At 42.6% G+C, this 25702-nt stretch overlaps 1 protein-coding gene across 4 annotated transcripts in view; it reads right to left on the reverse strand.

The window, feature by feature from the left end:
* Positions 1–25702, reverse strand: part of MEGF11 (multiple EGF like domains 11) — a 376622-nt gene that overhangs the window by 56729 nt on the left and 294191 nt on the right. For all 4 annotated transcript variants that reach the window (XM_074966585.1, XM_074966582.1, XM_074966584.1 and 1 more), the window contains 3 exons: positions 9899–10045; positions 6031–6165; positions 1353–1481 (listed from right to left, as the gene is read on the reverse strand). In XM_074966585.1, coding sequence (XP_074822686.1) covers positions 1353–1481; positions 6031–6165; positions 9899–10045 — 411 coding nt within the window. The remainder of the gene's footprint in view (positions 1–1352; positions 1482–6030; positions 6166–9898; positions 10046–25702) is intronic.

Consider the following 25702-nt stretch of genomic DNA (forward strand, 5'->3'; position numbering starts at 1 on the left):
ACATATGTTGTACAAAAATCTGTGTGTGCTAGCCAGCCCATGAAATTCCACTGGCATCAGCCTGGAAGGTAAATAAAGACCTGCCTAAGTTGGTGGCCAGGATATACAGGAAAGATGACTTAAACCACAGAAAAGATCACTGAATTCACAAGGCGCAAGTTAGGGGTGGATCTGGTGCAAGGTATTCACACCAGAACCCAGCAGAAGTGCCCATCTGGCTACATTGCCTTTGTGGGAGGAGACTTGCACGCTTCTCCAGCTGCTTTGGAACTGGCTTTGGGATCCAGGAGCCACAACCGTCTCCTTTGCAGCTCCGCCTCTCAGCTGCCCCAAGTAACTCTCGGTGTTTGAGCGGTCTGATCCCATTTCTTTGTGGAAGAGTTCACCTATTGACTTCAATGATTGCAGCAGACAGCCCTAGAACTACACCAACTAGAATGCCAAGTTCATATTGGTAACTTTCACATTTTCTAACCCTGAAGAAACCATCAGGCCCCACTCAGCAAGCAAAAAAACCATTTTTTTCCCCAAGGTTAACAGACACTAACTGTCATTTCCCGATTACATGGTTAAATATAATGAACAATCCATGGAGTTTACAACCTTTTTTATTTTTTGAGTGACAGCAATATTCTGCCTGTGGAAGACACACAATAAAAGCAAAATTACAGCCATCTGTTTTCATCCGATTCATACTTTATCACACAAAGTTTAATATATTTTATTCTGAATGCTGTCTAATATGCTAGTTGTATCCTGAATATGAAGTAACATTTCAGAATGATAGGATATTGCTTCCCACTGTGATCTGTCTTCAATTAAGGAACATGTTCAGGAAATGACACTTTGGGATCAGCAAATGTCAATTTTCTACCTGGGCAATTTTCAGCAAGAAGCCATGCATCCCTTCAAACCCACATTGCCTTTTACAATTAAATTACATTTAATAGGAATATAACATCTTCGGAATTTCTCAACTGTGTGGGCCTGGTACCTGAAAACATTTATTGGCTAATAAATTCTCATGTAATAGGTGAAAGAAAGTGATTAAAAATGGAATTCAACTAGAAATTAAAAGGGAGCATGGATCTTTCTTTACTGAGAAGAGCTTGTGACCTTGCTATGCAATCATAGGAGCTAGTAACTGTCCATGTAAATTCCAAATGCAGATGCTAATTCAAGCCAAAGCTAACAGATTAATTAAAAGAAATAAGCTATAAAGAGAATAAAGCACTGGCTGCTAGAACACTTTAGGGATTTCCCTGGAAATATCATTTTTGTCCTTAACTTTAGAGCACTTCAAACTCAAATAAACTTAAAATAAGAGATGTAAAAACCAAAATTTTGCTTACTCTGAGAGCAGTCTTTCCCAATCCACCCCGGAAAACACTGACAGGTTCCATCAATAGGATTGCATGTGCCGTTGTTTGTACACTGACAGACCTCAGCACAGTTCTTCCCATACCTTCCACCGGCACACACTGGAGAAACACAAGGCACAAGTGTTAGGAAATAATATGACTTAATGTCTAGTGATGACTGGTTAAAAGTAATAATGATATTCACCTGTCCTAGAAAGGGTGCAAGTCAAACAGGGACAACTCTTTGAGTAAACCAACCCTAAAAGGAAGAAGCTAACCAAGTCCATTTTGGCTGGCAACATTCTGGATATAAAACATGTTCTCGTAACACAGGCACCTCAAAACCCGTATTTCTGATTGAAAAGGTGGTTACCAGTAACACCTAAGATTACAATAACAAAGAAATTAAAGAAAGGGAGCGGGTAGACCAATCAGCTGCAGGCACCGCAATACCAGAAAGAGCAACAAATTGAAGGAATTCAGAGACATAATTGAGGGATCATAAGGACTGATTTAAGGACTTGGCCAAATGATGCCTACAGAGGGAAGAAAACTCCAAAGAAGGAATGGGACTGTTGAAATGGCACAAGGGATTATAACCAGACATACATCTGTCAAGAACAATCTCAGTATACTTGGTCCTGCTTCAGCATGGGAGGACCTCTTGAAGTCCTTTCTAGCCCTACCTTTATTTGATTCTACAATCATTGGGATTAAATTAAGGAAAGGAATAATTTATGCTAAATACCAGAGAAAAAATGTCCTAATGGTGGGATCTCCTAGCAAAATAGTCTCAAGAAGGCTAGACTTATTCACGTTGAGATCCAGGAATGTGGACTGAATATAGCTGGAAGCTACACTGAGGAGCTAACTGCATCTGTCTGCTCTGCATACTACTGCAAGTTTTCTGTGAATAAATCTTTGGAACACTGAAGAACAACACTGCACATCTTTCGGCAGAGCACTGGACGTTACTGACACCCCAATTATCTGTGCTCTGCCTCCCTGGCCCAAGAATGAGAATCCCATTGATGTGATACATATTATGGGGAACTGAAAACATTTCTTTTTAACCTGGCACTGATGTCTTCAGTGGAAAGGTACACAACCTGTGCATCTGAAGTCATTAATGCATAGAGTGTAAGTCTCTCATATTGGGATGCACAGCAGCCTACAAACCAGCAGGGAGTTTGCCTATAATATACAATCTCCCTTTACAAGATCACGAGCTGTACAACTAAGCACATACGTGTGAAGAAATGTCAAATTATTTTCAGGATATAAGAGATGTGACAATAACACTGCATTAAATCCTGCAAATCTCAACATGACAGTAGTGGCTATGCAATAGCCAGTTTCACTTCGCTTGGGGGTCTGATCCCATGAAGTCATGAGGAGAGAGAGACAGAACTTGTGCTTCTAAATCCTTTAGGCACTTCTGAAACTCTCCCCTGAGCTTCCCAACTCTCAGCAAAGTCAATGGGAGTTGGGACCCTCAGCACCTTGCAGAATCAGGCCCTAGGAGGATAACAGAAAGGCATGATAAGCCAAGAAAGCCTGAATATTTGCACCATGTAAGCCTGGAGAAAGACATCTGCCACAAGGAAGCACAAGTGCTACTGCTGAAAATTCAGGCTTATTTCAGTCAGCATCTATCTATCTAGCTATCTACAAGCGCAGCCATCACTGTAAGCTAAGTTTTACCATTATGATAAAATCATAAAAAATAACCATGTTTATCAATGGATCACAACAAAAGTCTTAGATATGCCTGTATGTGCTTTATTAAAAGAGGTATACTACAATTTAAAACAAAGCAAACTATTCCTATAGGTTCACCTAGCGCAGTTTACTCAAGAAGATGGGGAAAAAGCTATGTCTGATTTTTCTCTGCAGTGCAGGCAAAGAAATATAAAAATGAATAGATAGGTATGTCTTTAACCTCTTACAAAATTATAGAAAATCTTTAACATTAAAATTGATGGAAAGCTTTACTCAGTATTTGTCTTATTCTCCACAATGAATGAATTGTTGGGTTCTTATTAGCTGTGCTCCTTGACAAAAACAGATGTCTTTTCAAAACGAGATAAAACACACAGTCCATCTCTGTGAAGAATGTAACAAACAGAACTGGACTTCTATCCTTGTAAATAACAATGATGTCCAAAAAGGCCCTTCTCTGAATTATTCAACTATTTTACCATTTCAACTATTCTCGCTTTCTTATATGCATTCACTGCAGATGACCTCAATCTATTCTGAATGTGAATCAGTTGCAGATTGAAATCCTGAGCTGTGATTCATTTGCTCTTATACAGTATACCATCCTCTACCCTTACTACACAGAAACCTAAGAATGGTGAAGAGGACAATAGCGTATAGTCTAGCTACAGACTTATCTCCAAGAAGGATAAAGCTGACTTTCAAATTATGTACCAAACAGAATAGTCCTCTAAATGAAAAGAGATAAAACTACACGGAACAAAGAAGAAGAAAAAAGTTAGAAAAACCAGCAAGCCACAGAAAGAACTAAAAGGCTCTGTCAGCCTGTGTTCTGTCCCAATATTCCATTCCATGCTCTATTCCTAGTACTTCAATTCAATATTTTTATTGCATCTTTAAGATGGAAATAGATAGCACCACTTAAATGAGAGCTGAATTTTTTTAAATTAAATAAGTTCTCAAAAAGCTGACTTAAAAATGTAGTTGATTTATTCTGCAATATGGAACACTAATGCCTGAGAATAGATTTGTGATACTAATTCTGACGCTGACACAGGCAACGGGCTAGCCATCACACAGGTGAAACTTCGGGTTACAGGAGACAGAGGCTAGCGATGGGGTTGTGAGAGCATCTGCTTGTCTTTCCTCCAGCTCAGACACTAGTATGATGTGCTAGAGGATGTTAACGGAGAAAGAGTAGAAGAATTATTTTGCAAACATGGTTGCTCTTCTTAGGCTTGGAAACCTGGTTATGATCTAATATGACAACTCTCCTTTCCCGTGCTTAGCACCAAACAAACATTTATTATTAGCTTCAAGATATTTTTAAACACAGCTCTGAAATAAGGACTACTAATGCTTCTATATGCAAGTATTGTGTGGGTAGAACAACCCTGATGGTGATGTTAATTAGTCATAAAAGCTCTGAAGTGGGACTAAGAGTCCCACTGAGATGTCAGGTGTGTTCTGGCAGCCGTAATGTATCATCAATCCAATTTGCTACATGATGATGAAAAATATTTATAAAAACAGCTGCTCAGTTGCTTGCTGCTTAGAATTCTAAGCAAAAACTGTGTCAATACATGGAATTTCTGATGTTACAGAGTATACTGTAGGTATATGCTACCATGGAAAAATGCTCTGATAGCTGGAAAAGGGTCAATGCAGAGTGATAATATGTGATAAATATCATTCTTTTTTTTAGAAATATAAAGTTACATGATAACTCATTAGGACAAACTGCAACACAACTGGATTTTAATTGGGACATTAATATTTTAAAGTGATTCTGCTGGATAGGTCAACATTTCAAAGTAAATCCAGAAGTACTCAACAGCTCAGCAAAAATAAAAGAGTTTTCTTAACCAGCTAATTAGCCCAGCTCTACACTTTGAAATTTGGCTAACTTTTCACAAAAAACAGACAAATTCACTGAAGTATGTTTGTTCTAATACATCAACTGGCACGCTGGTTAGCTGAATATAGAGCACAGGGAAAAGAAAACAGTTATATTTAATCTGTTTGTAATATTTTGCATAAGTAATGTCTGTAATTTGTAACTCACTGAAAGGTAATTAAAGTGTTAGTTCAATTTTTTACAAGGCCTGCAACTTAACCAGAGCAGTAGCCATTAAGAGTAATCTCTATTAAATCTATATGTAGAAAATACTCATAGAAGCAGGCAATAAACCAAGGCCAGCACAACATGGCAGTGACTTTGCAGGTGGTGTAGGATACAACTAAGAAATTGAGGCCAACATTTTCAAACATCGGTGCCTAAATTAGGCAGCTAAATAAGAGTGGCTGGATTTGTAAAGGTGCTCAGAGGTCGACTTTAATGGGAGCTGGGGTCACTCTGCACTTCTGAAAAATCAAGCCACTTTTATTTAAGTGCCTCTGGAACAAATTTCCTGTCTCCCTTACTTGTGTTCAGTAATACCTGATTTCAATGCCACCATTCACGGAGCCAGGTGCTGTTCACTGCGAAGAAGGGTCGCGTGAATTATCTGGCCCTATATTTAGATTTAAGAACCCAATTTTCAGTACGTTGGTCTTTATATTAACTGATGTGTGCCTCTTATGTTTAAAAAGTGTACTAGAAAGTGTCATCATATACCTTTAGGATACACTAGGATTAACAGAAGGAAAATGATATGGTTGAACAGCAGACTTATTTACAGATCGTGTCACATTTTATATGCGCTTAAATGCTGAGCTGCAGAGCTGTTTTATTTATGCATGTCAGAGTACAACATATTTACAAAAAGATGACTAAGTACCCATTTGCATTTTGCCTGTGAAGTAAAACAGTTTCTTGTGATCTAAACTGCTGAGATTGAAAAACAAAGCAGATAACTTGAAAGCAGTCTGTAAGAGTTCTTGCTGCAGAGTCACTTGCATATAAATGTAGGAAAAAGTAGGCATGAGAGTATCTTGGGATCAGTACCTTGGTTGCAGAGTGAGCCAAAGAATCCAGGCAAACAATCACAACGTCCAGTGACATGGTGACAAGGCCCGCCGCTGTGCACACACGGGGGACATGCTTGACTGCAATGATGCCCATAAAAGCCAGGTGAACAAACTAAAGCAAGAACAAGATCAAGTAGTCACTGGAGTTCAGATGTCTTCTCACAGACTTTAAGATCAGAACCTTCTCCCTTAATCCGTTTTATAAGGGCTCTTGGCCTGTCCCATAACCTAAGGCAAACAGCTTCATTTAATTTCTAAAAATATCAGATAAAATATATTAGAAATTGCCTTCAGTTACAGTAACTCCTCACTTAAGGTCGTCCTGGTTAACCCTGTTTCGTTGCTGATCAATTAGGGAACTTGCTTGTTTAAAGTTGTGCAATGCTCCCTTATAACATCGTTTGGCAGCCGCCTGCTTTGTCCACGGCTTGCAGGAAGAGCAGCCCGTTGGAGCGAGCTGGTGGGGGCTTGGAATCAGGGTGGACTGGCAGCCCCTCATCAGCTCCCTGCTCCCCTAAATTCCCTGTGCAGCAGCCACCCAGCAGGCTATCAATTGCCAGCAGTTCAGCTGTCCTTCCCCCCAGTGCTGTGTGCTGCTCCTGCCCTCTGCCTCAGAGCTGGTCTCCAGAGCCTCCTGCTTGCTGTGTGGGGGGTGGGTGGGTGGGTGGGAGGGAAGAGGGGGGCTAGTGTCAGGGTGTCTCCCTCCCCCCTGCTCCTGCACCCTGCTTACCCCATCTCCATAGAGCAGGAGGGACACAACAGGGCTCAGGATGGAGGGAGCTTCCTGGCAGCAGCTGCATCTTAGCTTGCTGATTACCTTAAAAAGGCACTGTACTTAAGAGTGGGGTCAGCATACTTAAAGGAGCAATGCGCATCTCTCTCTCACACACAGGGTGTGTGTTTCTGTCTGCCAATGCTGTCTCCCCTCCCTCCATTTGTGCTGCCTTGTAGAGCGTGAGGCTACATTAACAACGAGTTAACCCTTGAGGGCTCAGCCAATTGCTAGTTCATCATTTAGCAGCAAGGCATTCCCTGGGAAATATCCCACCCTCCGACTCCACCACCTCAACCAAGCTTCACAATCATCATCGCTGTGTATCAGTATTAAATGGTTTGTTTAAAACTTATACTCTGTGTGTGTGTGTGTGTGTGTGTGTGTGTGTGTGTGTATGTATATAGTCTTTTGTCTGGTGAAAAAAAATTCCCTGGCACCTAACCCCTCCTATTTACATTAATTCTTATGGGGAAATTGGATTCACTTAACATCATTTCGCTTAAAGTCGCATTTTTCAGGAACATAACTACAACGTTAAGTGAGGAGTTACTGTATTTACACCCAGATTACACATTAAGTGCCTGATTACTAAATAAATTAGATGCAGAACACATGCGCAACTAGGCATCTAATTTGTGCATGCAATTGCAGTGGCAGCACCCAACACAGGCTAACTGTGAAAGTAAAAGGGCAATTATGGTAGCTACATGCAAGATTGCCCCATTTGCATGGGGGCAATCACAAGAGACACCTATATAAATTAGTCAAGACATTACGTGCTTAACTTGTTTAAAACTTAAGTCAAACACACTGTATGATTTGCACACAAATGAATAAAAACAGAATTAGGGCTAAGTGTCTTTTCTAAACCTGCATTGTTGTTCTTAAGCACATGGGTTATGGAAAACCCTGCAACAGGCAGACACACTCAGTTTAAATTGCAGTAAGAAAAACGTAAAAATTACATCGTGTTTCCCCTTTTTTACTCATGAGATTCCCCACTGGCTCAGTTTTATAGTCAAATGATGACTTCTCTGCCAGCTCCATAAATTCACTGTGGGATCAAGGTCCTTATGTTACTACAGATTCTGCAGTTGAGGCCTAGCTGATAATTCTGTTGATGAGACACTAGCCATAAAACAATCCAAATCACTCTCCCAGATGGATCTGCAAGGCTAACAACTGTCCAATCTTTTTGTCAGTGAAGTTATTCTGAATACACACCAAAAGCAAACCAGCTGAGTAAGAAGGTACCACTTTTGCAAAATTGCCCTTTAAGCCTTGGATTCCATCCCTCACTCTGAATTTCCTGAAGGGGAATGGGGAGGATTCTGAGAACATGCTTAGGGAGGCCAAACCCTCCTGCAGCTGCAGAACAGTACTCTTTAGGGGCTCCCTGCACGCCGGAGCCCCGGGAATTGTAGGGTCAGCGTGGGAGAGAGCTGGATCTTCTAGCCATTCCACCACAGAAGGGGGGTTTCAGAAGCTTGTGAGCTTGGGGAAGAATTCCTCCTCCCACAAGTACTGAGTGGATCTTGTCAGGGCACAGCCTCATTACTGGAGCTGTGCTCTGGGGACAGGATTTGCCCCTTATGGCCTCCATGCCTTCAGCTGATAAAACTAAGCTGTTTTTCAGCTCAGGAAGGCCAGAAACTATTAACTTCCTTTGCTTTTGCACTCTTAGGGCTTCAAACTTGTAATACAATTTCCTGAAGATTTGAGTGCCATGTGCCAGTCTGGGAGAGGAGTTTTACAGCTGCACAGATATGCTGAAGCACCCGGAAAGAGGGGATTTTAATGAAAATGCTTATAGGCCATTAACTCCAGCAGTGCCAGAGGTAATCACTGTAAGGGCTTTAAATAAAAACTGGCGGCTACAAATTATTTTTAGAAATGAGTGTGTGCTGGAGGCAAGTGTTGCCTGTAAAATCAGAGGGGGCATGTGATTTGGGGTTGGACAGTGGGTGTGAAGGGGTGCTGCAGTAAACAATTAATAAAGGTGAATGCATCTCTCTTTAGACAGCAAGAAAGTGGTGTGTGGCCTCCATATACATCTGAAGAGGTACTACGTGTCAAATGTGGGGTAGAGGGGAAGAGAAGTGGCTTTCTAGATAAGGCAAATGAAAAGATTTTATCTCCTTGGCACGTTTTAGTATGCAGCAGGAGACTGCAGCTATTCCAGGTTGGTATCTAGCCTGCTGTGTTTCTTTTTCTAGATTGCAGGATCTTGAAACTAACTTCGGCATTGACACGATGTTGCCACATTATTTTGATAGCCAATGACGAGCCACTCTTCAGTATAGAACAGGCCCAATCTGACCCCCATTTATCATTGTGCTGAACAGACTGTGATCTCTACTTCCAGAGTCTGCTACATTTGTTCACTGGACCTCATGTGACACTCAGGCACAATAATAAAAATAAGCGCAAAAGCCTCCTCCCTCTCTCCCACTTCTGTTTGTGTGCAGCCTGTACTCTTTCACTGAATCCCAATATAGAGCATCCTACAGTTGCCCTGGCGCAACATTTAATTCCTTTCTGCCCCAAACCTTCCTGAGTTCTGTACCCACAGAGGTTGCTCCTTTCCAGCAATAAATGTCCCCTTCCTACTGGCTATGGAATGCCAGATAAAGCATTGTAAAGTGGTGACTACTGCCCCCTTCCTTCCCCCCCCAATTGAGACTATGTCAATGAGGCTCTTGAGAAGGACAATGGGGGACTGGCTATTAGGGCTGTGCATTCAGGTTCTGCCTACATCTAAACAACTTATTAAACAAGAATATCTTGCGCTGTGGATTCCTTTTTTATTCTCTAGACCCATTTTGGAGCCAAAATAATGCAAAATCTGGAATTCTCTCGAGAGCTCCGCCCTCCAGGAACTGAATTACCATGCTACAATCATTCTTGTGGCCTGGGCAGTCCCTAATGGGCAAATGGATACATGAGGCAGGAGCACTATGAGAGCTCTTCCCCTCATTATCACAGGCCTTTTCTGGGCCTCTCTTTCTTCCTCTTTAGCTTTGCTTCGCTCCGGAAGCGCCTCTCCCACCGCAGAAATGGTAAGCCTTACTTCTCTGGCACATGAGTCCTCTATATCCTGGCGCACACTCGCAAGTCCCATCCTCCGGCGAACAGGATCCCCCGTTCTCACAGTGACAAGAGATGGAGCAGTTTGGTCCCCAGCGGCCCTGTGCGCATACGTTATCACAATGGATGCCTACAGAATGCAAATGCACGCATTAGCTTTCCGCACCACTCGTTCCATTTGCTGACAAACCAGATGCTTGGGTAGGCTGTTAACTTATAGGGCATCAGAGCAAGCAAAGGAGCCTGGCTAGAAAATAGCTATTCTGCTACCTGCCTGATAGGTTGAAGGTTCAAAATGCACAACGGTGAATCCTGCAACTTGCTGAAGGCCTCCGGCACAGGGCTCAACGCCACGCAGGACTGAGCCCTATGGGTGTATCTGCACTGCAGCTGGAGCAAGCCGCCCAGCCCAGGTAGACAGATCCGTACTGGTGGAGCTTGAGCAAGAACACTAAAAATAGCAGCGTGGACGGGGCAGCCTGGGCTCTCTGGAGAGCCCGAGTCGCAACCCAAGACACAATGTCCATCCACGTTCATATTTTTAGCATGTTAGGTCGAGGTCCACTAGGGCAAGTCTGTCTGTCCAGGCTGGAGCCTCACTCCCAGCTGCAGTGTAGACATACCTTAATCATCTTCGGTGGGATCAAGGACTAACAATTTTTAAAGATCACCAGGTGTCTCAAATCATAGGTCTTGAAATAACGAGTCAGTTGAAATCTGGTCACAAAACCATTGCTGTGAAATAGAAAACTGAAAAAGAAAAACTAATCAGAACGCCATGAAAATACTTTAGTTCTAAAATTCCCCACTGTACTTAGATTCAATTATATCCGGTAGATTTGTCGTTTTCTGTCCTAAACCGCTGTATAGTGTCTGTGTTATTGCACCATTGCCATATTTCACCCCAGAGCCTGTGTTTTCAGCAGAGGGTTTGTATGTTAATACGTTAATGTCCTGATCCCGCAAGCAACAATATGTGGGCAGGAGTCTGTCAGCACACAATTTGACATGTAAACAAGTGGAGACTCAGAATCACAAGTTCAACCTCAAATTACTCCCAAGGAAATTGTTTGACATTTATTCTTATAACAATCCAAGCTTCAAAGGTGCAGAAAAACCCTGCCAGGGGACTTAAAAGCTGCATTTCTCTAGTATTGTTTTCACTGGTGACATTTAAATACAAGCTTGACCCTGCAAACCTTTACCCACACGAGGATCCCTGACTCATGCAAGTAGGCCCACTGAGATCAACTTGGACCCATTACTGAGATCAACAGAACTACCTGCATGATTAAATGCTCCTCAGGTGAGTAAAAGGTTGCTAGATCGGGAGCTGAGACATAAAGAGCTGCCAGCAGCAGGAAGTGGTATTAGCTTTGGCACATTGTAGATATTGATATAAAAAATATCTATTGGCTTAAAAATTCTCCTAACAGCATTACCACACCAGGTGCTTTACAACTGCTGCACCAGGATTTGATGGTGTACATGTGGCCCAGCAACCTTTTCAACATGAAGAAGTTCTTTATCATTCATGCACATGTTTCCACTGCATAATGGGATAAATGCAGACAAAGACGCTGAAAGATCCAGCCTCAGTCAGAGGCTGGATTAGTGCACTACTGAGGATAAATACAATCCCAAGTAATTTCCTACACCTCTGATATCTTCATCTGGATGCTACAGGTAATGTACTGTATTTGTGAAGTTGTAATCTGTACCGTCACCAAATGTTGAGGATTATTAAATCAGCTAAAAGTAATTATAAACACACTTACTGTGCAATTTCAAGTTCCTTTTATAAACCTCTGAAGTAAATACACTGAGAAATAGCACAGAGCCAAAATTTCCTGTTTCTGAAGATTAATCACATGATTGAGGAACCTTCCTTGAAAATCTTAACTAAGGCCAGCAGGGGTGGAAAGTTAAGAGTTCAGTTTAAAAAGGGATTTCTAATAATACATACTCAGAGCTTTATTTAAAGAGCCACAACCAAGGCTGTACAACTTAAAAAAAACCCACCAAAACAAATTAAGATTCAAGAAAACCCATAATAAAAACTCCCCCTCTTAACATTTCAGTACACAAACCCAAACAAAAAGGATTCAATAGAAAGACAAGGGACTAGAAGAACAGGGGAATTTATGTGAGCTGAGTAATACAAGGGAAAGCTGCCATCATAACAAACATATCTCTGAAATAAAAGAAACCTTTTGGCTTGTTTAGGCTAGAGAGAGAGAGAGAGAAAGAGGAGTGAGTATATAATGTAGTATAAATAGCTTAATAAAATAAAGAATACATTTTATATTTCCACACACTATACATGCTTATTATTTATACTTTTAAATGCCCCCATTTGAGCTCCCAGAATTAAACCCAAGACATACATTTTAGAAGGATGGCGCCTTTTCCTCCTGACTGCAGTATTAAAAATACAATTCCCCTCCTGTGGAGGGGCTATTTATAAATGGAGACAAGCGGCATTATTTCTGGTCTCTTTTCCCAGAGTTTGAGAAAGAATGACATTGACTCCTCTCCTTTAAAAGTAGCTGAATTAGAATGCCGTAGATGTTCTTTGCAGCAGAAAAGACTCTGCGTAAGTAATGAATGATGAAGGATGTCTTCTCCTTCCTAACTGAGGCAATGAGTCATTGTGAGGCTGATTGTTCTAACAAAATGTAGAAGGGGGGGAAAAACAGGGGAAGACAAATTCCACACATTACACCTCTTATTTATTAATATTCAAAAGCCCATTGAAAAGATGCTGCAATACCTTTTAACAGAACCCCCTTTGTATTATTTCCAAATTAATTCCTCTGGAAGACTTCTCTTTTTTGAGGCTCAAAAATAACACCCACCTCCCATTGCAAGGGAAAACAAGTAGTTTAATTTGCACCTGGGCATGTGCGTTGTATGGAATTTTGCTGAAGCAGCACCTTAGTTTACACTTCCCTAATTTGAGAATAGATTTGGGTTGAGTATATCATGCCCTGCTACTTTACAATCAGAGTTACTGGAGCTTGAAGCTTCCTTAATGTAAAACTTGAATCTTTACTTAGAAATTTGCAGATGAACCTCTTTGATAAGCAATTAGTGTTCAATATGTAATTCCCAGAAATATATTAAAAAAATGCTGAATTTCACACATTTCAGCATAATTTCAACCTGCAACCAAAGGTTCGTGATTTGTGAACAAGTGCCACATTTCACATGTGTTATGCACAAATTAGGAAGACAACTACCATAAGAATACATTCGCAAAGCTGCAGGAGGCAGTTCCACTCATAAACCCCATTTCCTGAACGCTGGGAAATGGCTTCCTGCACCAGGTTCTTGTTGCAATTGCTGATGTGAGAGTGATTACTCTTCCCTGGTAGCACACCAAGACCTTCTCAAACAATGATTTGGGGATAGATACTGAGTGAAATTCATGGTCACTTACATAAAGCCAGAGTATGTGAGCAAAAGACTTAGGTGCTGGGGGCCAAGGCAAGATTCTTGATCTCAGCCCTTAAACCAGCTTGCAAAATGGAGTACTGGCCACGGTCCCCTCTATGCCATTGAGGTATGGGAATATTTAGGGTCACTGGATCTGCATAGTCAATGATCCCAATGCCTGTTGCCATGGTTACGAGCCAGCTCAAATGCATTTGTGGTCTTGTATGGCTACTCTCCCAGTGGCTAGCCCCAAACACATACACCACATGGCCTAAGTGGTACAGAGAGCCTTGCATAATCGTTTACACTCAATAAACAAACCCTTCTCAACAGACATGGAACCAAGCATGTGAAATGCTGATTTTTAGTTTCTATTATTTTAAAAGGGCATCCGGAAAGAATTTATTCTTAGCATAAAAGGCAAGCATGACCGCCCTCATATGAAGCAGCCCCAGGGTGGTTATGTGCTACGCAGTCTCCCCCCAGGGTTCCGTCAGGGCACCTTAATTCTAACTGGCAAAACACCTGCTGATTTGCATTTCATCAGTGTTTGGTCCATCGTGAGCCCAGGCATGGGTGAGATGGGGAACATACTCCTTAGGCAGCTATCATAAATATAAAGGGAAGGGTAATCACCTTTAAAATCCCTCCTGGCTAGAGGAAAAATCCTTTCACCTGTAAAGGGTTAAGAAGCTAAAGGTAACCTCGCTGGCACCTGACCAAAATGACCAATGAGGAGACAAGATACTTTCAAAAGCTGGGAGGAGGGAGAAAAACAAAGGGTCTGTGTCTGTCTGTGTGATGCTTTTGCCGGGGACAGAACAGGAATGGAGTCTTAGAACTTAGTAAGTAATCTAGCTAGGTACATGTTAGATTATGATTTCTTTAAATGGCTGAGAAAATAGTTGTGCTGAATAGAATGAATATTCCTGTCTGTGTGTCTTTTTTGTAACTTAAGGTTTTGCCTAGAGGGATTCTCTGTGTTTTGAATCTAATTACCCTGTAAGGTATCTACCATCCTGATTTTATAGAGGTGATTCTTTTTACTTTTTCTTCTATTAAAATGTTTCTTTTCAAGAACTGAATACTTTTTTCATTGTTCTAAGATCCAAGGGTTTGGGTTTGTAGTCATCTATGCAAATTGGTGAGGATTTTTACCAAACCATCCCCAGGAAGTGGGGTGCAAGGGTTGGGAGGATTTTGGGGGGAAAGACGTTTCCAAATGACGCTTTCCTAATAAAAATAAACCCAGATAAAAATGTTTGGTGATGGCAGTGGAAGTCCAAGGGCAAAGGGTAAAATAGTTTGTAACTTGGGGAAGTTTTAACCTAAGCTGGTAAAAGTAAGCTTAGGAGGTTTTCATGCAGGTCCCCACATCTGTACCCTAGAGTTCAGAGTGGGGAAGGAACCTTGACAGCAGCGCAATGAGTTAATCTCACACTCTGCAATTGTGAGAATTTGAACACAGGTCTCAAAAAGGGAACGGTTAGTGCCTTTAACCATGGCACTAATTCAGCATTAACCCTCTGGTGCCAATGCTTCCTCTGGGAAGGGAACTTTCACTGAAAAGCTGGGACTCGTGCTCATGAAAAAGAAAAAACGGTTACTCACCTTCTCGTAAGTGTTGTTCTTCAATATGTGTGGCTCATTATCCATTCCAACTAGGTGTGCGTGTGCCGCGTGCACAGTTGCCGGAAAGTTTTTCTCCTAGCAGCACCTTGCCGACCTGGCACCTCCTCAGTTCCTTCTTGCCGGCTACTCTGACAGAGAAGAGGTGGGTGGGTTTGGAAGGGAGAATGAGCAACACACCTAGACAATCAACAGTCACGAGAAGGTAAGTAACTGGTTTTTCTTCTTTGAGTACTTGCTCATATGGATTCTAAATAGGTGACTCCTTACCTAGGCGGTGGAGTTGGAATTATGAAATCGCTGACTGGAGCACCACTCTGCCAAATGCGGCGATCCTCTCTGGCATGCTGGGTAATGGCGTAATGAGAGGTGAATGTATGAACCAAAGGGCCATGTTGCCACCCTGCAGATTTCTTGAACTGGGACCTGGGCTAGGAACGCCACCGAGGAGGCCTGCACCCTTGTGGAATGCACCGCTAGTGCTGGTGTCAACTATGGGGTCCTCAGGCTCAACCACCTCCTCCATATTGCAGGTGATCCTGTGTAGCAGGTCCTGATGAGCCCTGCTATCAACAGGTGGGGTGGTCCAGAGGCAGAAGATCCTGTCACTGCTTCGCCAGGTGATGAAGACGACAAAGCCAGAGGCGGCTCCGTGCCCGCCTGGCCTTCCGGCTCCCTGTTGTCGTTCTGATCGGCCCCGTGGCTCTCGGTGTCGACTGCAGTCTCGGTGCCCGGCACAGGTGCAGAAGCCGGATCCTGCAGAGCACCGCAAGCCGACGTGGTCTCAGAACCCCAAGGTGTAGGATGGTCCCTGGCTGGCGGGGGCGCGCATCCCTCAGAGGCCCCCGATTGCGGGCCCCTGGAGAAAGAGCCCTGGGCCTGGTGGTAGGCCCATGGGTCCAAAAGGGCCATTTTGCGGGCAGCTGCCGCGGCACTATACTAATGTGCTGCCTATCCAAATGGTAGCGGCTGCACCTCGAATAGCAGGAGTCAGCCTCTGAGTCCAATGACCTGGACCTAGACCTCGGTGACTATGGTGGAGCCGAGCGGTACTGCGCTGGGGAGTGGTGCCGCTCATCTGGTACCGGGGACCCCCATCTCGAGGCCGGTGTGAGGGAGCAGTGTCGCAATGGCGGCGGCGGGGAGTGGTGCCCTGGGGACTGGTGCCGTGGAGAGCGGTGCCTTGGGGATGGTGAGCGCCTCATCCTGGCGGGGTTGCCTCTGGACAGTGCCGTTCGCTGCGGTGCCAGAGGCCTGTCCCTGCCAGCTGGGGACTGAGAAGCCATCATGGCAATCAGATCCCTCACAGCCTCAAAAGTGTCCGGGGTAGAGGGAAGTTCCAACTCCTCCACCTGGCACTCTTGATCAGGAGAGTCGAATGGTCCTGGACTCAACCGTCCCCCTTGTGGGGCCGAAGTTGACAGTACTGGCTTCTGTAAAATTGGCACCGGGTGCTCCTGGGTCTGACGCACTCCAGGCATGGCATCCGGCCCGGTTACCCTGGGCCGCTTATGCGGCACCGGGGAGTGGAAGTGGTGCCGCATAGACCCGACTGTCTTCAGTGCTGGGGAGCGTCAATGCCAAGGGTCTCAGAGAAGCACAAGGGGGAATGTCTGGCACAGGTATATGGCCAAGGAAATGAAAACATGTCTGAGAAAACACCAGAAGGAGGTGTATGGAGAGCAATGGAGCCTCTCTCATCCTTTGGAGCGGTGGTGGTTAGTGAAGGTTAAAGAGGATTCTTATGCCCGTTTAAAAACAGTTCTGGGGGTCAGAATCTCAGCTGTGTATATCTGTATCTGAAATTCAGTAGAGGTACATTGATTACACCAGCCCTTTGTATTAGAGATTGGGAGTTGAGCCATGAAAATTCCACCCACCATCAGCAAAATTCCATGACTATCAGCAAAAGGAACAAGGACGGGGGAGAAAGAACAGCAGAGGGGAACTGGTGTTCATGGCATCGAAAGAAGGGTTAATTTACATAATGCTTCCTGTGCTGGCCAGGACATCATGCTCTCTGAGCCAATGGAAGTCTTAGCCTTTGAGTGCTGCTTGTATCTGGATCCTCCTGAAGGGTTCTGGTGGGTGGAATTTATCTAGAGCTGGACAGAAGCAGAATTCTCTCTCTCACTCCAGACTGCTCATGCTCAGTGGTTGTATCTTTCGCTCTTAAAGAAGCCTGCTGTTGTTTTTTTACCTTGCCTCCAGACGAACAAGGAGGGGAGAAAAAGTGGACAGAATAAATGAGAGCCAGTGTCCTGTTTTTGCCAATCTATCGACTTGACATTAGCTTCTGCAGCAGGATCCATGGACTGCACAGAGTAATTATTTTCCAGGGATGATAAATTATAGGAGGTAGGTTTTTTCCTATGTACTTTAACTATATATCTATTGATGTACAACTGTAATTATTTCTCTGAATGAGGTCTTCAACTTTTTTTCAATAATCACAATCCAAAGACAGATGCAACGTGAATTAGCAATGACAGGCGTGATTTCCATAGACACTTTGGATCCAACACAAACATTTCACTCTCTTCCACCTGTCTCTCAGTATGATATGATGTCATAATAATCTCTCATCCTTGGCATTTAAATAGCTTTGGAAAGAACTGCTTTTCTATGAACAAACAGGCATCAAATTTGTGCAGGAAATACGGCGGAGACCTGAAGTTTGGTGTTTCACGCCTGACTTTCTGGGTTGCCAGCCGACCTTTATTTCCAGCAGTAAAATCTTAATGCTAGTTTGTTGACACACCTTGAAACCCCAGTAATACCCACTTTAAAAGACTGGTAGATGTCCTAATGACCACAGGCTGAAAGACTGCTTTAGACATGTATTTATCTGCTGACTTTGAGCCAGATAGCGCCTTGAGCTCCAGTGGGAAATGTGCCTTCACAAGACGCAGTCCCGCCCATCTTTACCATGTGGGGCAACCAGCTTGGTGCACCAAGCTTAGGAAGCAGCTGGGTGCCCCAGTAGCTGGCACCCAGTTTCACATCAGGGAGCTGTCTTGGGCACTCGGGCACCCAAATACCCAGTCTAAGTCCTCACCCCATGAAGCCCACTGAACTGGAACTCTCCTACTGACTTCAGTGGACTTTGAAACAGGCCCTTAGGCCCAGATTTTTAAAGGTATCTAGGCATTGCTCCACTCAGTGTTGCAACACCCAACTGATTTAGAAGCCTACAGCCCACCCACTTTCAAGTTGCTTTTGGAAATGAGACTTAGGCTCCTAAGTCAGCTGGATGTTGCAAGGCTGAGCGGACCAACACCCACATACATTTAAAAATCTGGGCCTCAGTCTCTAGGTGCCAGTGTTTGCTGCTAACTGTAGAACCAGGCACCTAAGCAACGGTGCTCAGGTTTGCTCAATAGCTTGGCGTGTGAAGTTCTGCAATGACTGAGTTATGCTTTTTGCCATGCTCTTGACTTCAGTGGGACAGCAAAAGGAAGTCAGAGTGCAATTAGCCCAATGTGTTTAACTTACAAATTGATGCCATCAAGACCAGAACAGAAAAGGGTTTCACCAAAATCTGGGAACGCTAATTTTCTGATAAATAACAATAAAAGCAAATGTCTCAGATAATCTATAATAATCTCCTTATCCTTCCCTCTTCTCCTCCCATTGTTCATTTAATACTGCTATACTCTTGTCTTATCTATAACATCTGTTTTGTATTACAGATTGGATCTGTATGGAATGTATGGAATATGTTGCTGCTCAGTCTGCATTAGGTAAAGGAAAATTCAATAAGAACACTAGACAGAACTGTGTCTGATTAGTGCAGTACCATCCATTCAGAAGGGATTATGGTAGCACATAAACAGGATGGCGTAAAGAATTCTTGATGCTTTCCTTTTTTTCCACATCTCTCTGTTATTCCAGTTTCTAGACTTGCCTTGGGTGGCTGACTCAGATCCAATCAGAAACACCAGAGGAAAATTCAAAAGGACAAAATCGTTCAGCTACTGGAACTCCGGAGAACCAGAAAATTCTGTTTGTGAAGAGCAGCAAATAGAAATAAATAAAACGGGATCTCCCTTAAAGTTAAAGGAAAACACTAGCAATTGACAACCACTCGAGAAGTCTGCAAAGTAGAAGCGATTTTTGTTTTTTACACAGTGAAACTATTCTGCCGAGGAAACAGCCGTCACATTCTTTGTGAGTCTTCAAAGAGCAATTCTAGCCAAGAAGCCATCCTAAGCACTAAGTTGTGGAACTGACACTCATGCTGCTGAGCATTTACTCAGGTGAGTAGCCCCACTGAAGTCAATGGGGCTACTCATGTGAGTTACAGCTCATCAGTCAGAGCGATAGTTCCATAGCCTGGCACTAAATGATGAAGTACAAGGTTTGCTCCAGCAGCCAGTGAAAGATTAAATTGTCGTTTCTCTCATCAATGGATGGGGGATATAAACACCCATTACTGTAAGTGTTTTTCTGAATGTATTACATTTACAGCCTACTGCACCTCTATGGAGTACCACTCCGACCACCATTTTCGTCTATCTATAGAACAGTTCAGACATAAAGCATGGAAACCAGGGAATTTGTACAATTAAAAACTTTTAAGGTTTTCTTGTTTAGGCAACAGCTTTAACCCACAGGAAATGGGACAATCCAGAATGCTTTCTGCCTTAAGGATTGGCCAGTTTCCAGGATTATGAGATACTCTCTGGGGATCACTAGGGAGGAGGGAGAGATTATGGCCACCAGGGAGAAAGGATGATGAGGGGAGGGGGGTTCTGGGCGGAGTCAATTTCAGCCCATTCCTTTCAGTACCCTTCCTTTCTACCTCACCCCATACTTTTGACATGATTCCTGGCCAGGGAGCAGCAGGAATGAAATGGGGGCAGAACCAAGCTATCTATCAGCTGGCAAGGGAGGGGCTTTTTAAAGGTAGAAATTTAAACGGTTGTCCAGTCCTTTTATTGATTAATCCCTACAATAACTCATGACCTGGGAAGATCATTGGCAGGATCTCAGGCTACTAGTAGAGCTGGGGAAATGATTTATACTGAATAACGTTGAGTAAATTTCAATCTTCTCTTTTTTTGGGGGTAGAAAACAGATATTTTATGTTTTTCAAAGTTCTTCATCAAAAATGTACATGGAAATTTTCAGCCTGCTTGTTGTTTTTCAAATTGTTTCCATTCCTTCCAAAACACAGCACTCTGACGTTCAGTATTTAAGGCCCTATACAGTTCATAACTGATTTTCACTATTATTCACGCAGATCTACTTACAGAATAACTTACCATACACATATTCAAGCTTGTATTTAACATGCATCTGTGTTTGTTAAGTGAAAATAGCTGCACATATCTAGTGCCAAGTTCAACTTTTTGGCCAAACCCTCGGCTGCGTTAAAGTCAGCATAGTTCCAATGAAACCAATGGCGCTACATCTACTTACACCAGATAAGACTCTGACTACGTATGAAACCAAAAGGAATTAAAATTGTTCTAAATTATGTTCATACTTTCCCTATTTACGGCCCTGATCCTTCACAGCTTACCTTTGAGCACAAGTGTAGTCTCATTACAGTCAATATACACCATCTTCTTGTACTTGGATCTTGCTCCCACTGAGGTATGAAAACTGGATTGTGCCCTAACTTTGGTTCAGATTTGGTTTAACACAAACACAACTAAGTCTGCTTTAGATGAGACTCTGGGTCCCCCTAGATATCGGTCAAGGAATGCCACTTCCATAATTAATAGCGGGACATCAATGAAATCTTTGATATAACTTCATAATTCATATTTTTGAAAATCTGCCTTGTATCAGCAAGAACCATACTTAAAGGGTCCAATCAAAGAGAGAATGTTTAAGCACAGAATGACATTAAAATCTTATCAACTCACTTGAAATTAAGTCAATGAAAAATTAAAGCTAATTTCTAATAGGCCTATGTTACAGTTATAGACTGAAGGGCACTTGTGGAAACTCAGAGAGTAACCACATACCTTTTCAGATGGAAATGATTTTTACATTTGAAAGGCACAGGCCAGAGGAGAGAGAGAATAAAATAACTCCTGAAATTTCTAGTTTTCCCATCTGTTTAAATCTAATATAAGGATACAGAATAATCACAAAAATAAATTATTAATTTAAAAATCTGGGATAAGACTGCCAAGAATGATAAAGTTTAAAATATGGCTTGTAAAATCGTATTAGACATCTAGAAATTGCATGTTTAATGGGAATTTGCTGTTGCTTCATTCTAATATTTTATGCTTAGTATCACAAATCGAGAAAGTGTGAAAGTCTGATTAAAAGAAAAAGGCTTATTTGTATCACAACATAATGCACTTTGAAGTGCTGTGTATCAACCTACTATTTATTTATTTAGTATAAGCAATCCGGTCAAGCCAAACCACAGCGTCCTTATCAACAATGTTCAAGGCATGAGGACTTCCAGGAAGTGGAGTTAGTTTGCAGTCCTCAACAATATGCGTCATGGTTTGTGGTGCCCACACCAACATAGTAGCCTGTCTCGAATGCCACTGAAATTCCTCTGCAGCACAAATTCCATGTCCAGTATGAAACTGGTTCCCATGGCTCCATTGCCTTCGCGGTTAATCAAACCCGGGTTGATGTTGAGTGAGGTCCGAGACAAGATACTTATTTGTCACTTTCTCTGCAGATCATGAAGCTCACCACGTGTGCTTTACTGTAAATCCTTCACCCAGTAAACTTATCCACAATGGGTGCTCTGAGGGCAGACGACTATGTCATAGATTAAACAAGTTTTTAATTAATAGTCGATGTGACATATCACGCAGTTTTGTCACAAGCTTTGCTACGCTTTCCTCTCTGTGAACACTGGACAAAGGAATATTGCAGAGAACTAGCAACCATGGTAGAGGAGTAGATTTAAGTGTTCCTGAAGTAACACGTATCAAACTACTTAAAAACCTATCGTAGTTCCTTTAAAATGCACTACTTCTAGATTTTCTCCTGGTTTTAAATGCATAGGGCCAGAGTCTACTGTCATTTATGCAAGTGTAAACCTGGAGTATCTCCACTGATGACAGTAGAATTATTCCAGTTTACACCAGGGTAACTGAGGGCAAAATCTGACCCTGATATTATAAACCAAATATTGCAACAAATGGGGGACATATCATGTTAAAATAAACATTCATTTTTATGGCATTTTATATTTTTTTTAATGGAAAGTCTCTCTCTTTCCTCCTTCCTTGCAAAGTGTATCATCTTCTCACAAAGAGCCCAAATAGAGAGAAGCTAAAAATACCTCCGAGCTCACTGTCAAAGTGGACACTGTTTCTTTAAAATTCAAAAAGGCCTTCCCTTGAGTAAAAGGCTTATCAGTTTTACTGAATTAATGTGCCCATAGGAGAGAAGAAACATGTTTCTGTGTTTGAGTGACAGTGCAGATGTCGCTTGCAGCCTGCAAATTCTCTCCAAGGCAAAGTCTCATTCCTCAAAGCTAACCTTATCTGTGACCAACCTACGTTTCCTGACCCCATTAGCTCACTTATACAACCACATGAGGAAATCCCTACAATTTGAGACTACCACACCCACTGTACCATATTTCTGGATGTAATAAGAGACAATTAGGCTTTATATGGCTAGCGATTTATGAAAGTGTTTGAGATTACGGATGACAGTAAATTCATATAGTGACTTTGTATTTGTTAGGTCAGAGATGCAACTTAATCTTGTGACTCATGAACAAACTGAATTGTTTAAAAGCACCAGTGAAATAATGGGATACCTTTTTCTCAACAGCCCAATCATTTCCCGGACTGTGTTTGCAGTCCTGATTAATTAAAGGTAAACGATCATGGGCCCTTGTATTAAAAATACCTGCTGATTCTTCCCAGTGGAGTTAATAATTAGCCACACTGTTGAGTATTTTCCATCTTAAGTTTACAGTACAACCCCATTTATTCTATATGTTGTGGGGACATCAAAATCATTTGAATAATCAGAGGAGTTACTGGCTAAACTAAACTATTCGCATTGGGAGAGTCTAGATATTATTGGCATTCTATAAAAATCAGAGAGAGAGAAAATAAGACATAACCGGGATTCAGATTAGAGCATTTCAGATTCAAGGAATTCAGATAAACAGGACTGTGCTGACCTTAACTTTTAAAGGATCTGAAAATTTTCCCACGATCTATACCTTGTTATTTAATCCCACTGCAATATCAAAAAGGATAGCAAACTCTACACCATCACAGTTAACTCGAAGGGTTAGGCAGAACATTCGGAGTCAGAGCAGAGAGGAATTAGACACGTTGTGCGTGTCACCACAGACCGACGGCTTTGTTTAGCTGTGTGTGTCAATGTGGTGTGCGATTGTGAAAGGTGCTGGAATGTCAATCTTGGAGATGCTGCACAGCTTTGGCAGTGGATGGTTCCGTGCACAGTCCTGCCCATGTCCCTCTGTCCTGGCACGGAGTGTTTTTCCCATCCCAGGAGAAATTTTCAAAATTTGAAAATTTTTCCCATCCCGAATCAGGATGAAGAGTTGAACTCTCAGAAGTTTTCACAAACCTCACAAATATTTTCAGTTTAGGTCCATGAAAATGTTTTGATTTGATTTCAGCCCTTTTTTTCCTGTTAGTCTAAATTTACTAACATTTCAAAAGGACAAGTCATTTTGACTTAAAAACCCCAAACTTGCCAATTCAAAAATGTTGAAATGGAACCATTTCAATTTTTTTTCCAAAATTTGTTTGAGTTTCTGGTTAATGAATCGGCATTCCTGTCCAGCTTTAGAGATGCCATCTGCAGTGGTGACGGAATAGATCTGTGTCCATGACTAATTCAGCTCTTGGCCTTTCTACTGAGACTACCAACAAAGGGGCCAATTAATGATAACTGGATGCTGGCATCTGTGATGAGGTCATTGCCCATGCAGAACTGAGCTGCAAACACCAAGCTCATTGGGCCAGATTGGGCTCATCTCCTGCATGACGGAGGGGGTAGATGCAAGCAGCTTTCCCACTCTTGTGCCTCTGTGCAAGAGTTGGGCCCAACTGTAGCCCCTGAGCTTTTCTATGTGCAAGGCCTATTCCTGGCTCACGCCACTAGCCACAACAAAGGACGGGAGGGCCAAGCAGGCAGGGCTCAGAGAGGAGCTCCCGCAGCACCTCCCTTTTACAAGGGTGGCAAAGTAGCTGTACTTCCTGGGACCTGCTGCTGACATTATGCCTACTTCATTGACAACATCTACCAAAGCTCATCCTGGGCTGGGCCACCAAGGCAAATGAGACCATTATGTCTAATTTCTAGTTACAAAACCCAAGAGGATCCTGGTCTGAACTTATGTCTAGAGCACAGAGCCTGAGTGCCCCTGGCTTTCACCAGGTGATCTGGGACTCATGATTCTCTTTGCCCTGTTTGCTTGCATGCTGCTGCAAACCAGCAAATATTCCAGCAGGCACTTATCCTCCAGCGTTCACTATCTCACATGACAGTGTTTACTATCTCACAAGGAACTCAATGTGCATGACGTCCCAAATTAACCCACTACAATTAACATTAAAGCACTCCATGTTTGAGGGCTTTCATTTTAACCTGAATGTGCAAGGAAAAACCACCCTCCCAATCACTACCATGTTGGCAGGTCTAAGGCCGATGCCCACGGTTAGCTGGAGGTGCACCGTGAGAAAGAATATAAAGTGATGGGTGCTGAAATACACAATCGATCTTAGAACAAGAGAGACCTTTGCAAATCTTTAAAAAGCTCTAAGTTTGCTCATTTCAGGCTCAATCTTGCCGAGTGCTGAACCCTCTGGTTCTCCTGTCTAGCAATGAACTCAAGCATGTGCTTTACTTTAATTTCAATGAGACTACTCAAGTGCTTAAAGTTAAGCAGGTGCTTAAATGCATTGTTGACTCAGGGCCATGGGCACTCCATTCCCTGCGGGATTGAGACCTTATTTCTTAGAACATTTACCACTTCCTCCATGTGGAACAAAATTCAGCAGCATGTGCACATGTCTGGGATCTAATTCTGGCCCAGGCTGAACACATCTCACTTGGTTTCTGCCATCTGAGAGCCCTTTGCCAACTTTTCTTGTTCTTTTAATCATAGATGCCCTCCTTCCAAGACATCTCCAAAGCTACTAGTAACATGATAGTTATGTGTATCAGGCCGAGTGGTCCTTTGGGGGTTAATTTTCAGTAATAAAGACATGGAGAAATTGTTCCAACTCTCATCTGTTTACATGGGTCCAAGATCTACCTTTGAACATATGTGTGGGACTCCTATGGACGATAACGTACATCTCTCTGAAGGTAGGATCTGGGCCAGAGTGAGCACTTACAGCTTGTTGCTGACATGGTGAATTGCTTATTTATGCACACAGCTGGTCTATGCAACTTTGTGATTCCATTGCTGATACTTCTGACTCCTTCATCCCACTGTCTGTTACAACCACTGATTGCATCTTGTCTTAATCTAGGCTGTATACTCTGCAGGATACAGACTGCCTCTTGCATCGTACACTGCCCAGCACAACTGAGTCTCAATAGGTGCCATCATAATACAACTGTGGGTTGGGGGACTACTAATAAGTACCCTTGTATACACAGTCCCTATGAGGCTTTCCCCCCGGCCCTGAGTTTTCTTACCCAGCCTTTCCTGTGTGCTCCTATCATCTTATCTGTCTCTGAAGGTTTATATCAGTAACATCTTGAAAACCTACTTTAAAGAACATGGGCT

This window comes from Natator depressus, chromosome 10 (assembly GCF_965152275.1).
Source record: "Natator depressus isolate rNatDep1 chromosome 10, rNatDep2.hap1, whole genome shotgun sequence".
NCBI lineage: Eukaryota > Metazoa > Chordata > Testudines > Cheloniidae > Natator > Natator depressus.